At 44.8% G+C, this 15,888-nt stretch overlaps 2 protein-coding genes across 2 annotated transcripts in view; one reads left to right on the plus strand and one right to left on the minus strand.

Moving 5' to 3' along the window:
- Positions 1 to 3,641: 3,641 nt before the first annotated feature.
- ATP5PO (ATP synthase peripheral stalk subunit OSCP) lies at positions 3,642 to 5,950 on the plus strand. The gene is made up of 7 exons (XM_005151660.2): positions 3,642 to 3,718; positions 3,852 to 3,902; positions 4,015 to 4,125; positions 4,509 to 4,638; positions 4,755 to 4,867; positions 5,402 to 5,488; positions 5,769 to 5,950. Exons 1-7 carry the CDS (start codon positions 3,689 to 3,691, stop codon positions 5,880 to 5,882), a joined length of 636 nt encoding a protein of 211 aa, XP_005151717.1. The 5' UTR covers positions 3,642 to 3,688; the 3' UTR covers positions 5,883 to 5,950.
- Positions 5,951 to 7,473: 1,523 nt separating this feature from the next.
- The window catches only part of ITSN1 (intersectin 1), a 142,637-nt gene continuing 134,222 nt past the window's right edge, over positions 7,474 to 15,888 (minus strand). The window contains exon 39 of the mRNA XM_031051209.2: positions 7,474 to 14,966. Coding sequence (XP_030907069.2) covers positions 14,818 to 14,966 — 149 coding nt within the window. The 3' untranslated portion in view covers positions 7,474 to 14,817. The remainder of the gene's footprint in view (positions 14,967 to 15,888) is intronic.

Below are 15,888 nucleotides of genomic sequence, written 5' to 3' on the forward strand. Positions count from 1 at the left end.
TCCTCCACTTGTTGTAAATAACATAAACTCTCTACAGAGGAACTTGTCAGGATCTTGTTTGTAGCTACACCCTGGCTCCTCTGGGACTCTCCCCTGCTGGATCCCAGGCTCAGGGAAAGGGAAACAGCCAGGTGCAATTACTGACTAGCAGGTGCACAACAGCATTCAAAATAGGCCAAAAGCTCATGTTTCAGGTGAGTTGCAAGGTAAGGGAGAAAAGTATTCAGGTTTTCAGCATTGCTTAAGATTTTTGTGTCACTAGTACAATTACTAGAGGTTTTTATGAGCAGTGGGGTTTGGTTTGTTTTTTTTTTTTTTAAAGGAGCTGACCATAGTCTGGTAGACAGTAAGTTCACCATGTTTTATGGCACTGACTTGACATGCTCTCATCACTCTTAGGACCCCAGATGTCTTGTTACAAATCTCCTTTTTACCTCTACATGCTGCAAATTATCTGTGGAATGGTCTAAGTCTTGCTACAAGTTCTATGGCATCTTGTGCAGTTGGGTGCTCATCAAAACACATCCCACCGCTATCACAGTTGAAGGATCATTACATTCTTTCTAGAGACATAAAAGTGCTGATTATAATGAACTCTTCAGCTATTATGCCTAAGTAAAGTCTGTGTATCCTCAATATAAGCACAAGAATACATCTAGAAGTACCTAAACTCAAACCAGTTATTTTCAAAATTTCTCAATAAAAGGAAAATAAAATGTTTTGTGTGATTTCAGTTGTAGTCTGTCTCAACAGGAGAAAAATATGACATTTATAATATCACCACATTTATTAAGAAAGAGTGCTTTCATGTTTCAATCCTTCAAGCGCTGAAGTGGCAGACCCACAAGTAAATATTCTTTCAGGTGCTTCTCATGGAAGAACTTGTAAAAATTCAAGTGCTCACTAGGTGACCAAATTGAAACCAGAGACAGGGGTAAATGTCAAATAATTAGTGGCTGGCAGTATGGGGAGTTTAATTGCTTTCTAGAAGAAAAGTAGCTTCTAAAAACACCCATACAATGATGATGGAGGAATCCATTATTATAACAGGAATCCAAATACAAAACCAGGCTTTATTAGGATTTAAACTTTCCCTCCAGTATAAGGCATAAAGGTACAAACTGTTTAATACCTGTGGGATTTTACTTGCCTAAACTAACCTGTGAGAGGTGCTCTGATTTTAATTTCTGAAAGCATACCAGGATTTGACCCAATCCCTATTTCATTTAAAGGACCCTCGGCATTCAGTGGTTTGACTGGCCTCAATAAGCCATGATTCCCTGTGCATTAAAATGCTACAAGATCACAGAGTACTTCAGAATTACACTAACAAAATTTTGGATATGGAACCCCACTTCAGATAAATCCATTCTCTGCATCATTCCAAAACTTCAGTGTGTGCACATTATCACAAATAAAAAATAGATAAGTTTGATGGTTTGCTAAAGAAAAACATTTTTCTACATTTTAAGTATGCTGTTCTTAGTACTGTAGTTAAAAAAGTTATTGGGAAGAATAGTGTTCTGCCAGGCCTTTGAATGACACCACAGCACGTACAGCCAGAGATAGAAGAGGGAACTGAATTCTGACACCCAGAATAAAGTCTGTTGGTGATAGTGTCTTATTTCTGGTGGGACGGTAAATTGTATTTCCTACAGAGCTTTACTCTCATTCTCTGGGTTTTGACGTAGCTGAAGCGATCACTTCGCTTTCAATTTGTAGCAACAGCAACATCTAGTGTTTAAAGTCGTCCCTGCTTTTCACTAATGCCATGCTTTGTATTTTAATAGCTGCACCCAACTGAGCTCCTCATGCCACTGAAGATAATTACTTAAACTTTGGTAACAGCTCCTCAAAGCAGGCAGGCGTTTTATCTTCTCATACAAAAAAAAAGATAGAAGAATTAGGGAGAGAAAGAGTTTAACTGTTCAAGATAGCTCATTAGTGGGAAGGATCTTAGTTGCTCAAGGTCACACAGAGGCTGCCGAAGTCATGCTGCCTACCCTATGGTTTACCTGGCAGATTGTGTCTTTGCCCCAGGAGCTGTTCAGATTTAGTTTATCCGAGGGGAGGAAACAGCTCATTGCATTTCAGAGGTAGTTTCACTGTGTTAGAGGGCAGCAGAAATGTCTGTGAGGAAATAACACAGCTGACACTCTTTCCATTGAAAGTGTCACTAGTGGTGTTCCTCAGGGCTCAGTGTTAAGGCCAGTGTTGTTTAACATCTTCATTGACAATCTGGATGAGGGGATTGAGTGCACCCTCTGTAAGGCTGCAGACAACACCAAGTTGGGCAGGAATGTTGATCTGCTGGAGCACACAAAAGCTCTGCAGAGGGATCTGGAGAGGCTGCATCAATGGGCTCTGGCCTGTGGTGTGAGGTTCAACAGGGCAAAATGCCAGGTCCTGCACTTGGGCCAAAACAACCCCATGCAATGCTCCAGGCTTGGGGAAGAGTGGCTGGGAAGCTGCTCAGTGGAAAAGGACCTGGGGGTGGGGATTGATGGAACTGAACATGAGCAGCTTGGGCACAGGCAGCCAAGAAGGCCAACAGTAGCCTGGCCTGTATCAGCATAACGTGGCCAACAGGGCCAGGGCAGTGATTGTCCCCCTGTACTGGGCACTGGTGAGGCTGCACCTCAAATCCCGTGTTCAGTTCTGGGCCCCTCACTGCAAGAGAGACATAGAGGGGCTGGAGCAGGTCCAGACAAGAGCAACGAAGCTGGTGAAGGGTCCAGAGAACAAGTGCCATGAGGAACACTGGAGGTAACTAGGGGTGTTCAGTCTGAAGAAAGAAGGTTCAGGAGGGATCTTACTGCTTTGTGTGTAGGTTGTAGTGAGGTGGGTGTCGGTCTCTTCTCCCAAGTAACAAGTGATAGGACATGAGATAACAGCCTCAAGCTGCGCCAGGGTAGGTTTAGACTGGATATTAGGAAGAATTTCTTCACCAAGAGAGTGCTCAGGCATTGGAACAGGCTGCCCAGGGCAGTGGTGGAATCACCGTCCCTGGAAGTGTTCACAAACCGTGCAGATGAGGCCCTCACTGACATGGTTTAGTGGTGGACTTGACAGTCCTGGGTCAATGGTTGAACTTGATCTTAAAGATCTTTTCCAACGTAGCTGATTCAGTGAATTTATGAAAAACTCATGGGACACTCTCTCCTGGTGCATCTGAACATGTGCATGGGTGTGAGAGTTACAGGACCCTTACAGTAATGAGACAGTGAGGGGGGCCACTGCAGCCTGCAAGGCCCTTAATATTGCCTGAACCTCTCTTCCCATCCCATAGTCCCTCCACCTGCAAAGCCATAGTTACAGGCATGGCCAACTGAGGGGCTGGGTGTAACAGCATGTGCAGCACAGCCACAGCCTGGACTGAAGCACTCTAGGGGATCCACTGCCCTGGTCACCCTGGTTCCCCCCGCACATCCCGCACCACCAGACCCTGCCTCAGGACAGCCATCTTCAGCACCAGGGTGTGAGAACGGGCAGCGAGGGGAACGTTTCAACTGGAGCTCGGAGGGCGCTGCTGGGGCCTGCCCGGCCTCGGGAACTACAGCTCCCGGCAGGCACTGGGGAAGAGGACTGCGGCTACAGAGCGGCTGGGGAGGTGGCTGCAGCTGCGCATGCTCAGTGCCCCGCCGCGGGGGCCGGGCGCAGCGGTGACCCTGACTGGAGGCCGGGGAAGATGGCGGCGGCAGCGGGGCTCTCCCTGAAGGTGAAGTTGGGGGGCGGTGAAGGCCTTGCCGTGGTATGGGGGGACAGGGGCTGGAAGGGACGACACGGCATGTCACGCGTGTTCCCATACCCATTTCCCAGCACGGCCCCTCCGGCCGTTTTGTGCCCTACAGGTGCGGCAGCTGAGCACTTCGGCAGCTAGGCCGGTCTCCAAGCTTGTCAAGGTGAGGGGAGCAGGAGGGTCACCGGCGGGCCGCCGGTGTGGCGAGAGGCGGGCAGCAGCCGGGTCCCCGGCTCGGAGCCTGTCTGAGGCGCCGCCCGGCCTCTCGCCCTCAGCCCCCCATCCAGGTGTACGGGCTGGAAGGGCGCTATGCCACCGCGCTGTACTCTGCCGCCGCCAAGCAGAAGAAGCTGGAGCAGGTGGAGAAGGAGCTGGGCCGAGTGTGGGTAAGGGATTCTACAGCTTGTGTTCGCTGAAGCTCGCCCATGGGGTGGGCGGCAGCGAGGCTGCTGCTGGCTAGGAGGGAGGTGGACTCTTGCATCTTGAGACTCCCACTGAGCTGGGCAGGCGTGCGTGCTGCCCACAGTGCACAACCACTGTTAAAGTGCTTGGAAGAGATGCAGGAGGAGCATCAGCTCTAAGAAAAAACACTGCTATAAGTGAGATACATCTGGAGCTGTTGTTTCTCTTCCCATTAGCTTCAGACCTCTTCATTCTTTCTCAAGGAATGACCATGTTGCTTGCTTTGGGTAGTCCAGTTGGGCCTTGTAATGCCTGGAAACTCCTGGCCTTCATAACATTGTTTGCGTGCCTTTGTGTATCTTATTAGACCCTTTTGAAGGACCCCAAGCTATCCAGTGTTGTTATGAACCCTCACACCAAGAGCGCAGTTAAACAGAAAGCTGTGAACGATGCCTTAGCAAAAGAGAAGATGTCCCCTATTACTGTCAACCTGATGAGTGAGTAACCATCTGACTTAAGAAAAACATGTAAGGCTGCTTGTTATTACTGTTAGTTAACCAAAACTGCTTCTAGTGGCTGCTTTAAACCCTTCCAATGCATCTGCCTCTTCCAGATTTGCTGGCTGAAAACGGTCGCTTGCGTTACACACCAGACATTGTCTCTGCATTTGGAAAGATCATGAGTGCATACCGAGGAGAAGTGGTGTGCACAGTCACCACTGCACAGGTTAGTTGGGAACCTCCAGATCAAGTTCCTGTGGTGATGGAGAGAGGTGTACTTAGCCAGGAGCACTCTGCAAGCCTGCAGCCAGGCTGGATCTCAACTGTCAAGTCCTCAGTCACTCCCCAGTGCTTTACATGAAATAGTGTTTCTTCTCAAGGCCATGGTCTCAATTGCTAGAAACAGCAAAATTAATCTTTTCTTGTACAACTTGAATGCTGTTGTGAGGCAGATAAGGATTTTCCATCAAGTGTGTACTTTGGCAGGTACAGATTCCTGATGCCATCTGAAGATGTCAGTATCAAATGTTTGCACAAACAACACAATGTCTATGAAATTAAGGCAACACAACGTGTATGAAATTAAGGGGTGTTTCTGTGCTGTCCTTCAGTTTTTACTGTTAAAGAAGCCTGCTTAATTTCCCTGTTGGTGCACATGTCTGCCTTTAGAAGAATCTGAAGAGAAAATCTGGGTTCTTGTTATGTCTCTTGGATATTTTCAAGTCCTTCATTTTCTTTGTCTTCTGTTCGTATTTTTCAGCCCTTGGATGATGCCAGCCTTACTGAGCTGAAAAGTGCTCTGAATGGATTCTTGGCTAAGGGAGAGGTCTTGAAGCTGGAGACCAAGGTCTGAATTTTTGATTTGTAAATAAATCTCAGCAGCTGGGGTTCGTCTCCCTGATCTTAAAATACTAATTCCAGTGAATTCAGTAGCTGTATTACATAATCTGTACTTCCCTGATGATGCTTTAGTTACTAAAATCTTAACTTTGGAACACAATGACTGCAAAGTTATTTTAAGGCTCTTTTAAAAGCTTTCTTTTTTCTTTGTTTTACCAGTGTAAAAATTGCTTGCTGAGCTCGCAGAGTTTTGCTAATAGAATTTCTGATCAATGTTTCTCCTTTAGACTGACCCGGCCATCCTTGGTGGCATGATTGTCAACGTTGGGGAGAAGTATGTGGACATGTCAACAAGGACAAAGATCCAGAAACTCACCAAAATCATGAGAGAGGTGGCATAGCACACTGTCCTTGTCACTCACAGTGAAATCTGACAGATGAAAACAATAAACTTACTTCTTCTTGAATAGATGGTGTGAAGTGTTTTGATTCAGGAACCAGCGCTGAGGGAGAGAGGTGAAGCTATAGTGAGTTTCATTTGGTTCTTGCTGAACATTTCATAACCCAGCTTGAAAACGTTGCTTGCCCTGACTGCAGGGGGACATTGCTCAGAAGGAAAGGGAGAGTAACAGTGTAGGAGCTGATAAATTGGGTCACTGCTGCTGTGAGGTTCCACCAGTCACCAGAGAAAACTTTTGCTCAGGATATTGTCAGGCCAGCAGGGCAGCAGTCCTGTTGCACGAGCTCATTTCAGTGGCATTATTCACCAGCCACGTTTAATTTTGTTGTTGTTGTTGTTGTTAGAGAATTTTTGATAAAAACACGTATCTCTGCAGGGGAGGGACTGTTTAGCCCTGGGCTTTTGCTGGAAGTGTATTCCCCAGGGGGCCAGCCTGGTGTTGGTGGCCATGCATCCTGCCAGGAGGGGTAAAGGCCACCCTTGGCTGCTGGGCTGGGAATGGGAAGGTCCAAGGCAGAATGAAGTGCTGGTTCTGAAGGCAGTGGGAGTGGCAAGGCAGGCTTGTGCTGAGGAAGGTGAGGGAATGCTGAAGCTCCACAGGTCAGTGACAAGGGGGGGTGGGGCTTGGGACCCCCAGGAGTATGAGAGGCAGGGCAGAGGGGCAGGTGGAATGGGCCATGGGGCAGTGGAAGGCTCAAAGTTGTCTCTAGCACCCTGTTTTCCATTCCTGGTGCTGTTCCGTAGCAGCAGTGGAATGTATCGAGCTGTACCTGAGGCAACGCAGTTTTCCAGAGCTCAGCACCATGCAGCAGAGATGCTGGCCCTGGCCTGGATAAAGCAGCCCCAAGGAGCTGGTGAGCTTCCTGATCTGTCCCACCTCACCTACCACTACAGTGGCTGTGATTTGCCAACTGGGCTTTGACTACAGCACTGTCCTGTTGTGCCAACCCAGCCCCAAAACTGCTGTAAAAAAAAGACATTTTCAAGGTGCAGGTGTGGCAGGTGCTGAGCTAGACACAGGCACCCACTGCTTAAGAGGATACTGAGGGTATTGCCCTCAGGGCAGCTGGCCAAAACCAGTAATTATTAACAAATATTAGGGGGGAGATCGGTGTGGGACTTCCTATGTTCTCAGCAGCAGAACCACAAGCATACAAAGTGCTGCTGGCCACAGAGCAGGGCCTCTGTAAAGCACTGATACCACAAAGTAATGGCACCTGGCCTGTAAAGCAAGTGCCTTTAATTGTTTTGGGGTAGCTAGCTTTTCAATTATTATTTTTTAGTAATTTATTTTTGCTGACTTACTACAGATTGGGTCAATTCTCACCTTTCAAATCTGACAGAAAATGCAAAAGATGCATTACACGTGTGGGATGACATTAAGTGCTGTAGTGTCCCTGAAATAATAACAATTACTTTGCTTATACCTGTTGTAGTCCTTTTGTCAAAAATACTCACCAGAATATCTTCTTCATGTGTCTGACCCCATATCACTGTTCTTCAGCGCTTCACAAGAACATGACAGCACACAGTTAAACTTGAAAAGAAAAAGGGATTTATTCTTGCATAATTTCACTCACACAACTACAGTCTCATCCAAGCCAAACAGATTGCACAGCCTAAAACCGCATTGTCAGTTTTCACCTTGGTGACTGCAGTCTCGGAAGCAGCACAATTCCTTAAGGAGGTGAACACATTTTAAGAGCTTTTGCTGAAGTGGACCATGTCTGATAATAGAATTATTTAACAAAGTGTGGCTGAGGAAACGTGACATTTGCAGCAATCAAAGTACAATTGGAACTGTCTTGCTAGAAACAGTGCTGTCTGAGCCATAATTATTCATTACACCTATTACAAATGCTTTGAAAACCAAAAGAAGACAACTTCACAGTATGAATGTTTTACTGTAGAACAGTTTGATGTGACAGAAATGCACAATACAAATTAATTCCATTTTCTCTGAGGGAAAAAAAAATAAAGAAGTACCTTTTTCTCCTGTTTGGCCAGATCTTATCTTACAAAGTCTTTGTGATTTTTAGGATCACACGAATGCTACAGACCCCAGGCCTGGTCACTCCAAAAGCATCCCATCCCCAGGGTGCAAACCTAGGAGAGCCTGAAAGATGTGGTAAGATAGGAAAGAATGGACTGAGAGCAGGAGCAGCGAGTTGGCCAAGCACTGAGACCAGCACTATGGTCCCACACACAACCTTCCCTCTTCCTCCTGGCAGGAGCAGGTTACACCATGAGGCCATTCCCATGGAGCAGCCACCACAGCTGGGAGGGATTTTCCTTCCCATCCATCACTCAATGGACACCCACACACATTTTCCGGGGTGGGGGGGCAGAGATCCCACTGCTCACCAAGCTCTTACTTTTTCGCTCTGTCCCTATTTCTCCCCTTTGTCCCTTACTACCCTGCCTGCCAGCCCTCTCCTTCCACATGTGCTCCCTGCAGTGGTCAGGAGCTGCTGCCTGCAGGTCTGACATAGGGCTTGGAGAAAGCACCAGCTCCCTTCACTTGCACAACACTTGAACATCCCAGAAACAGCTGCTAAATCCAGGGTTAGTGACACTTTGCAGGTTTATAAGCAGCACAAGGAATTCATCTACAGTTGCAGCAGAGCCTTTGACAACTATATCAAGCAACTAGGCTAGTTTAACATATTCTTACTGCAGATCTTTATTCTCTTAAATTAGGTCCTAAATATATCCTCCTATGTACAGAAAAATAATTTCCCAAGGACAGCCCCTATTTTAAAATATTTAAATGAACAAACAAAACTGGGTTCCTATAAACTCTTTTCTGTTAGATTTACTCAGTATTTGACAACGACAACATAGCTGTGTTTTTATAGTATATATACAAATAATCACATATATATATAAGCATGTACTTAACTATAGATACATCAATATGCATGTAGGGCAAGAGTGCTGGGGCTAAACAAACACCAGGATACATGTGGTATTTATGTATAAAGCACGCACCTCGAAGCTAAGGTGACATAACCTGATTCCCAGGTTTTTCTGTGTTTCAAGGGTTCCGACTGCTGGATTTGAATACACTGAAGTATCACAGTGGCAAGCAGAGCAGCATGAAAGAGATACTGCTGTTGCAGTAGAAGTTTGGACTTCTCACATCTTAGTTTTGAAAATGTATTTAATAATATTACAAAAACTGCATTATCCACAATGTCCCCCCCAGCCCTACTCACATGTAACAAAAAGGGATTTATTTCTTTTTAAAGGGTAAAAAAATCATAAAATGAACATTTAAAAAGTCCCCTCATAAAAACTCATGTTGAGAAAATACACAATAATTAAGTGCATCTAGAAAAGAGTTCAGTAATTTATCAGTTTTTTGGCTTAGTGTCAGCTCAGTGACGTGCGCTTTCGATGTGCCCAAGTCAACTCACCGGCTGCATGCAGCCTCTCAGGGCTTTACAGTCTGGCTTTCTACCAGCACCATACTTGTCAAGGTACTCGGTATTTCCGAGGCTGAGGTCAGCCTTAGTGGCTTTTTATTTTACAGCACTTCCCAGTGGGTCACAATCTGTAAGTATAAGAATTATGATTTGCCCAGTAAACAAAGTTCAGGTGAGTTTAGTGGCTAAAAACACTTTCAGAAAGATAAGGAAGAAAACAGCTGCAAAGGCTATGAAGTACTTAGCATTTTACCTTGATCTTGACATTTTGTTTGATGCTCTATTGCAGTTTTCCAACACTTACAGTGCTTGAATCAAGTTCATAATGTAGATTCTACTTTAGCCAAGCCTTCTGAATTCCTCCACACATCCCCACCAAAGCACATAGGCACCCATCTGTCTTTATGTTGCCTTTGCACTAAATTGGGGCACAAATTAAAGTGAAGCATCTGCTGAAGTTCTTGTTGAGCCAGGGGCTGCACCAGAGATGGCAGCTAGCAGATGAGCTGCAAGGGAGAAGACTGGAAAGAAGTCCCTGAAACAGCACTGTTCCACACAGCTGAGCTCTTGGAACTGAGGTTTGAGAGAAGGAAAGAGTGATGCTTTGCAAAGGACTTAATTAATTACAGGACAGAAGCACCAGTTTACTCACAAGACATACACAGAAGACAAACCCAGAGGGAACGTGGTAGAACAGGGAAGTGAGATGAGGTGAGATGTGTTTTCCAGTCACCCGCTGTGCTCACTTATGCAGCACAGCCTGTGTTTGGCTTGGAGAGAGGCGGCAGGCTCAGCAGGTGGAGAAAATAATGTCTGAGAGGGGACCTGGCTGATCCCAGACATGAACCTCAACCCTTATGGCAATGAACCGAGGCTACGGGCCCAGCTCACAGTCTGGCACAGCAGGGAAGGACAGCAGGGGTGTGTGCTCAGGTGGCAGGCTGGACCATGGGAAAGGGGGGAGCTGAAGCTGCCATGAACAAAATGGCTTCCAGCTGCACCTGTGGAAAATGAGCTTAGGTGGGTTTCCTGAGAGGCAACTCTTAAAGGGCTGCCTCCAGTCCACAGGGAGAAAAAGCTCCCAGGGTGGATCAACAAGACCAGGCTGATCCTTAGAGCAATCACAGCAGTGATGGAGATGATGCAAGTGAAAGAACAGACATCTGCCCTGCTGATGTATAAAGGCATTGCTGGCAGCTACCTCTTATGACTGCATGCTACAAGGACAAGTCTTTGAGAGACAGAAAACTGGCACACTGATGGTGGTGCAGCTGGTTCCCCTGTATGGAAAGGGCATGGACCCATGCGCTTCCGGATGGTTCCTGAGAGCTGCCTGGGTGGCACCAGGAAAGCAAAGGGCCAGGCAGCAATGTTAACAAGTGTATGAAGTCCTTGTGAAAGCACCTTGAAACAGCACAGTGCCAAAGCACTTCAGACCTATACCTCAGAAGGGAATTCCTGGAAGGAGGTGTACAGAGGTATTACAAACACCGCAAAGCTCCACTTGTACAAGAAAGTGCATCCAAACTCCCGCATAAACAGAAAGCTGCACTAAATCCAGTGTGGCTCTCCCAGGCTGAGGACAAATGCAGGGTTTGTTATTAATAACTGTTGTTATATCATGGATGTTTGGGATCCTGGATAATTGAAGTTCTGCTGTGAGACTGTGGATCCCATCTTAAACTATCTACCCCCCCAAAAAAAAAGCAAAAACCAGGAAGAAAAAGAGACTTTCCTTTTTCTTCAGTATCCTCTCCTGTCTGCAGCCACAGCATTGACATCCTGACTGCTCCCAGCTACCAGCATCTTTCACAAGTCATTTGAGTAACTTCTAAAACCAGTGTTGTTCCCTTCCAGTTTCTGACCCATTAACTCAGCCCTATTACAGGCCTTAAAACCAGGGAAGCACTAAGGAGAAACACTATTCTCCTTGTTAAAATTAATGAACCTAAGGGAATAAAACAGGTTTACAAGCTCTGTGTTGTAGTGAGTATGCTCATCTACACGAATCTGCTCTTTTAATCCAAAATGCGATCAAAGCATTTTCTGGGCTTCGATTTTGTTGTTACAGTTATTTTGCATTATGTTAGGAAAAGTTTACACACATCTTGATGGGGCTGGAGAAGGGACCTGTGAGCTGAGGTGTGCTATTTTAGGAAGGTATTCAGAGATATCAATAACCAGCATCTGAAAAATAGCATCTACATGTAGGTATTAAATACTGTTAGCACTGACTAGCAGAGTTTGGCCTGACTGCCAGCATGTGGTACTTGTAAGAGGATAGCTCAGCCTTCATACATTGTGGAAATGCCAGCTGGCTTTCTAAAGACAGGAAGAGATACCTGACTTCATAGGTATTGCTGCGTGCCTCTCCCTTCCTCAATATAGGTGGCATTTAAACAAGCCTATGAGAAACTGCAGTATGCTCTATGAAAACACTAGGAGGAAGACAGTGAATGAGTCTCTTTTCTCTTTCAGCAAAGAGCATGAAGTCCTTTAAAGCAGTAAGTCCTGGATGAGCAGGAGATCTATGCAGCTATGGTGGATAGAAAAGCAGAAAGCTGTAGCCCACACACAGCCATGAAGTTAATGCAAAGCAATGTGCAAGACGAGAGCATACCTGAACAGGGAAAACCAGGCTGGAGTCAATGGGTTTCTAAGAACTTTTGGCTAACACTAGTGAAAAGTAGCTCCATCTGGGAAGCCAACAGTGCCAATATGCTACAGAGCTCTGAGGGCAAGCAATAAGAAAACAGGGACATCCTGATGCACAGTCGGCTGGCTCTAAGGGCATATATACATTCTGTCCTCAATGCAGAGGGATTAGGACAAGTTTTCTCTAGGATTAGACCCATTATGAGGGATTCATTAAATATTGGTGAGCCAAACTCCAGTCTTTCATCATCATCCTATCTGTGTAACTCCTTCTGACGTTAATGGGAGTTAAACACGCCTGTGCATTGAGAGTCAGTGGGAAATCACAAGTGATGGTGCTTGGGAAGGTGCTCAGTTCCGTTACAGTTCCCCAAAATGGTGCAATTGTACATGTCCATGACAAGGGTTGCAATCAGAGGAGCCCCCTGCAGCTAAGGGTTCCCCACTTCCAGCACCAGTTGTGTCTCAGAGGCTGGTGCAGCTCCTTGAGGCTCCCTTTGAAAACATGGCCAGGATCTATGTGTTGCACACACTGTGTTTTTTTGTCCTGTTATGTCTATTTAGCTGTTACTGTAATTCATGCTGGTGAAATGAGACCGTAAAGACATGATGCTACTTTTTAAACACTGAAATGAGTGTTCACCATATTTACAGCTACTGAGTAAAATTAGGACAGCGATAAAAGGTTAGACAATGACATTTAATGTTACTCCATTAATAGATTTTGATCACTCTTTTTTATCCTACCACAACAATGTGTATTTTCATATACATTATATTTAATAAAATGTATTGATATGGAATTAGGAAAGCATGGGTTTAGTACTATTTACATATTTTAATTGAAAGCATTTTCTTAACAACATTGAAAAATAGAAACTTAAAGTTCTCTTAATTGTGTTTTTAGCCAGTTAGTGGTAAACAAATGCATGCCTAGGAAGTTACACTCCCTCTAAAATGTGGTCAGTTGAAAGTTTCCAACTAAAGTGTGTAGCTCTGTTTTGTTTCAAAAAATACATAAGTATGTCTGTCATTTCTGATACAAAATTCTACACTATCTTCAATAAATAAATAATAAAGCGATTCTGATAAGTATGAAATGTAAACTTTGTTGTCCCTCCAACATACTTGGGTTTTTTTTCCCATTGCTTGAAACATTACAGTGGTCTTTTAGGAAATTATAATACACAGACACTTCCCAGCACAGTTTACACTTACTATCATACTGCATCTACCTATCCATTATGAATATATCCTAATTTCCTAATGGAAATCAGTAAGACTTGTAGTGCTAGAGAACACCACCTATACAGGAAAGGTGAAACCAGTACTGAAAGGACATGCAAGGAACACCAAAACCTAACAACAGGCTCCACAAGAACGTTCACATGCTAATGAAAGAGGCTGACACCTCCCATTCGGAAAGAAAGTCCTTACAAAAATACCAGTGTATGCATGATAGGTCATGAACAAAATGAATCCAAGGAGAACAAAGAGGAATAGAGGAATTTCACTCTTAGGGGTCTATTCTGTCTCGAGTCCAGATTCAGCAAAGCACTTACACATGTGCTTAAGGGAAACAAGATGTAAGTGCAAGCTTAAAGCTGGCTGCTCTGCCAAACAGGGAAAGTTTGCTGGATGTGTGCCTATGTGTGTGTGTATTTGTAGAGTTAAATTGATATATAAGCCCTGGCATTCCCCCATATGACAAGGCTTTTACTTTGGGGTCACCCACTCTGCACCATCACAAGCACTGTTTCTGGTTGCATCCAGTATCGCTTCCACCAACCCTGTGGTCACACGGGTTCCCACAAACACCTTTGTGAGCTACAGAATGCTGCTGCCCTGAATTTAGTGACACTATGTCAAACACAGGCATGGTCCAATTTAATAACTGGTCACCACTAATTGCTTTGCAAACTAGACTCTGTGGGGTAGAAATTAGCTGCCAGAGCTAGAGCTGTGATTTGCTGAATTCCCCCACTGCAGGTGACAGATCATCCATCTGAGGTCAGACAGTCAAGCAGCAGCAGGAAAGGAGCATTGAAGTGGTATAGCACAACATACAGCAGGGCTCTACATTTAATCCTTTGCTTACTGTTCAAACACTTACAGTCCTACAGAAAACAGCAATTTCCAAAGGTACCAAGTGGGTGGACTTTTCTGGACTGCAATTCATCTCTGTGCAGAAGGCCTGTACAGAATTTATTTTCAGGGGCAACGTGCATCATGAAGTGGTATGTTAATAGAATCTTCTCTGTTTATAGATATAAACTATCTATTATCTAAGTCTTTTCAATACCATCATGAAGATCTCCAAAGATCTTCTTACTGCGTAACTGCTCCTTCCACTCACATTACATTTACACGCCACTTTGCTGAGCAATAGACACAGAATTCCTTAAGGGGGAAAACCCTGCAGAAAGCCTCCAAAACATACCAACATTGCCTTCTTCATATAAATTAAAGAGTAGGGTAACTGGAGCAAGCACAGCAACCTACATGGTTTGCCAGCCTTTCAGACTGGAGCACAACGAACATTTAGGTTGTTTCATAAACCCTAACATCAAGTTCCTCATAGAGAAATTGAGGGAGGTCTCCTCACTAAACTGGGATTCATTTCTCAGTGAGAATTATCAAGGCACAAAGATGCTCCTGTTTGCTTTGATAACCCTCTTACACGTGAAGGGCAAGCAGTAGTTTCATACCACACCAGTAAGGGTTTTGTGACGGCTTCTGCAGAAACCTATTGCAGTGAACTCAGGCTGAAAGAAAACATTGGTCCCTTTCCTTCTAAGGCTCATCGAACAATTGCAGGTCTAGTCGGACGACTATTTCTCCTGTTGGAACTTCATGTAGAAGGAGACACTTTGTAACTGGTCCCTTTGAACCCTGATCCTTCTTAATGTCTGCCACACGGATCTCTGTTCTGCCCAAAAAGTCTGAAATGCAAAAAGACAGCATGCTCAGGAGTGACACAACTTGCTTATGCTGCAATAAAACGCTAACTTGCAGAAGGAACTAAGCTTCCATCTAGATATAACAAGAGGAGAAAACAAGTATTCAGCGCAACTATATCTTTTGCAGTTGAAGGCTGCCAAAGGCTGCCAATTGGCAGCAAATTGGATTTTATCTAGACTGTATTAGACAGCATTAGACAGCAGCAGCATTAGAAGTAAATGGCCTCATAATCAGAAAAATCCACTATGTAACTGACAGCTGCCTCAATTCAGTAGCTTATTTGTTTTATGATACGTTAGAAAAAAGGCCAAAGGCTGCTGCACATTCAAATGGAGTGTGAAGCCCTCTGGAGGTGATAAAGCCAAGAGGCTCATCACACAAGTTCAATGGGCCAGCTGGCCCTGGCCACGTGAATGACAGTCCTATCCAAATACCTCTTGAGAGATTATGAATTTAAATGCACTCTTCAATGCTCCATATATTTATCCCAGGTTATGAAATACGAATGGGTTAGGAATCCTGGATTCATTTCTGACACTATTATTGCATATTACTTGAAGACATTTCTCTTCCTCCTGCATAAACCCATCCTTTTGCAAACAGCATCCAGAGTTTTTTAAAGACTCAGCAGAACTGCAAACCATACTTTAGTTGTTGTCAAGCTGCACAAGAAAGGAACCCCCACCACCCCCCCAAAAAGAAAAACAGAGAAAGCTTGATTCTTTTTGTGTTCATACTAGCATGACTCCACTCAGGAGGGAGCAAGGGTAGTAGGCTCCCAGTATGCAGAGGGGTTCAATACCAGGGTTGGAACTAGACGATCTTTAAGGGTCCCTTCCAACCCAAACCATTCTCTGATTCTGTGATTTACCTCAGCAAGCATGTGTCTCTTCAGAATGGGAG

This window comes from Melopsittacus undulatus, chromosome 2 (assembly GCF_012275295.1).
Source record: "Melopsittacus undulatus isolate bMelUnd1 chromosome 2, bMelUnd1.mat.Z, whole genome shotgun sequence".
In the NCBI taxonomy this organism is placed as follows: domain Eukaryota; kingdom Metazoa; phylum Chordata; class Aves; order Psittaciformes; family Psittaculidae; genus Melopsittacus; species Melopsittacus undulatus.

What these genes read in the sequence shown, in the direction of transcription:
- ATP5PO (XM_005151660.2), top strand. Translation starts at nt 3,689, where the DNA reads ATGGCGGCGGCAGCGGGGCTCTCCCTGAAG. An exon ending in CGGTCTCCAAGCTTGTCAAG is followed by an intron (nt 3,903 to 4,014) that starts GTGAGGGGAGCA and finishes TCTCGCCCTCAG; the next exon opens with CCCCCCATCCAGGTGTACGG. An exon ending in TATTACTGTCAACCTGATGA is followed by an intron (nt 4,639 to 4,754) that starts GTGAGTAACCAT and finishes TGCCTCTTCCAG; the next exon opens with ATTTGCTGGCTGAAAACGGT.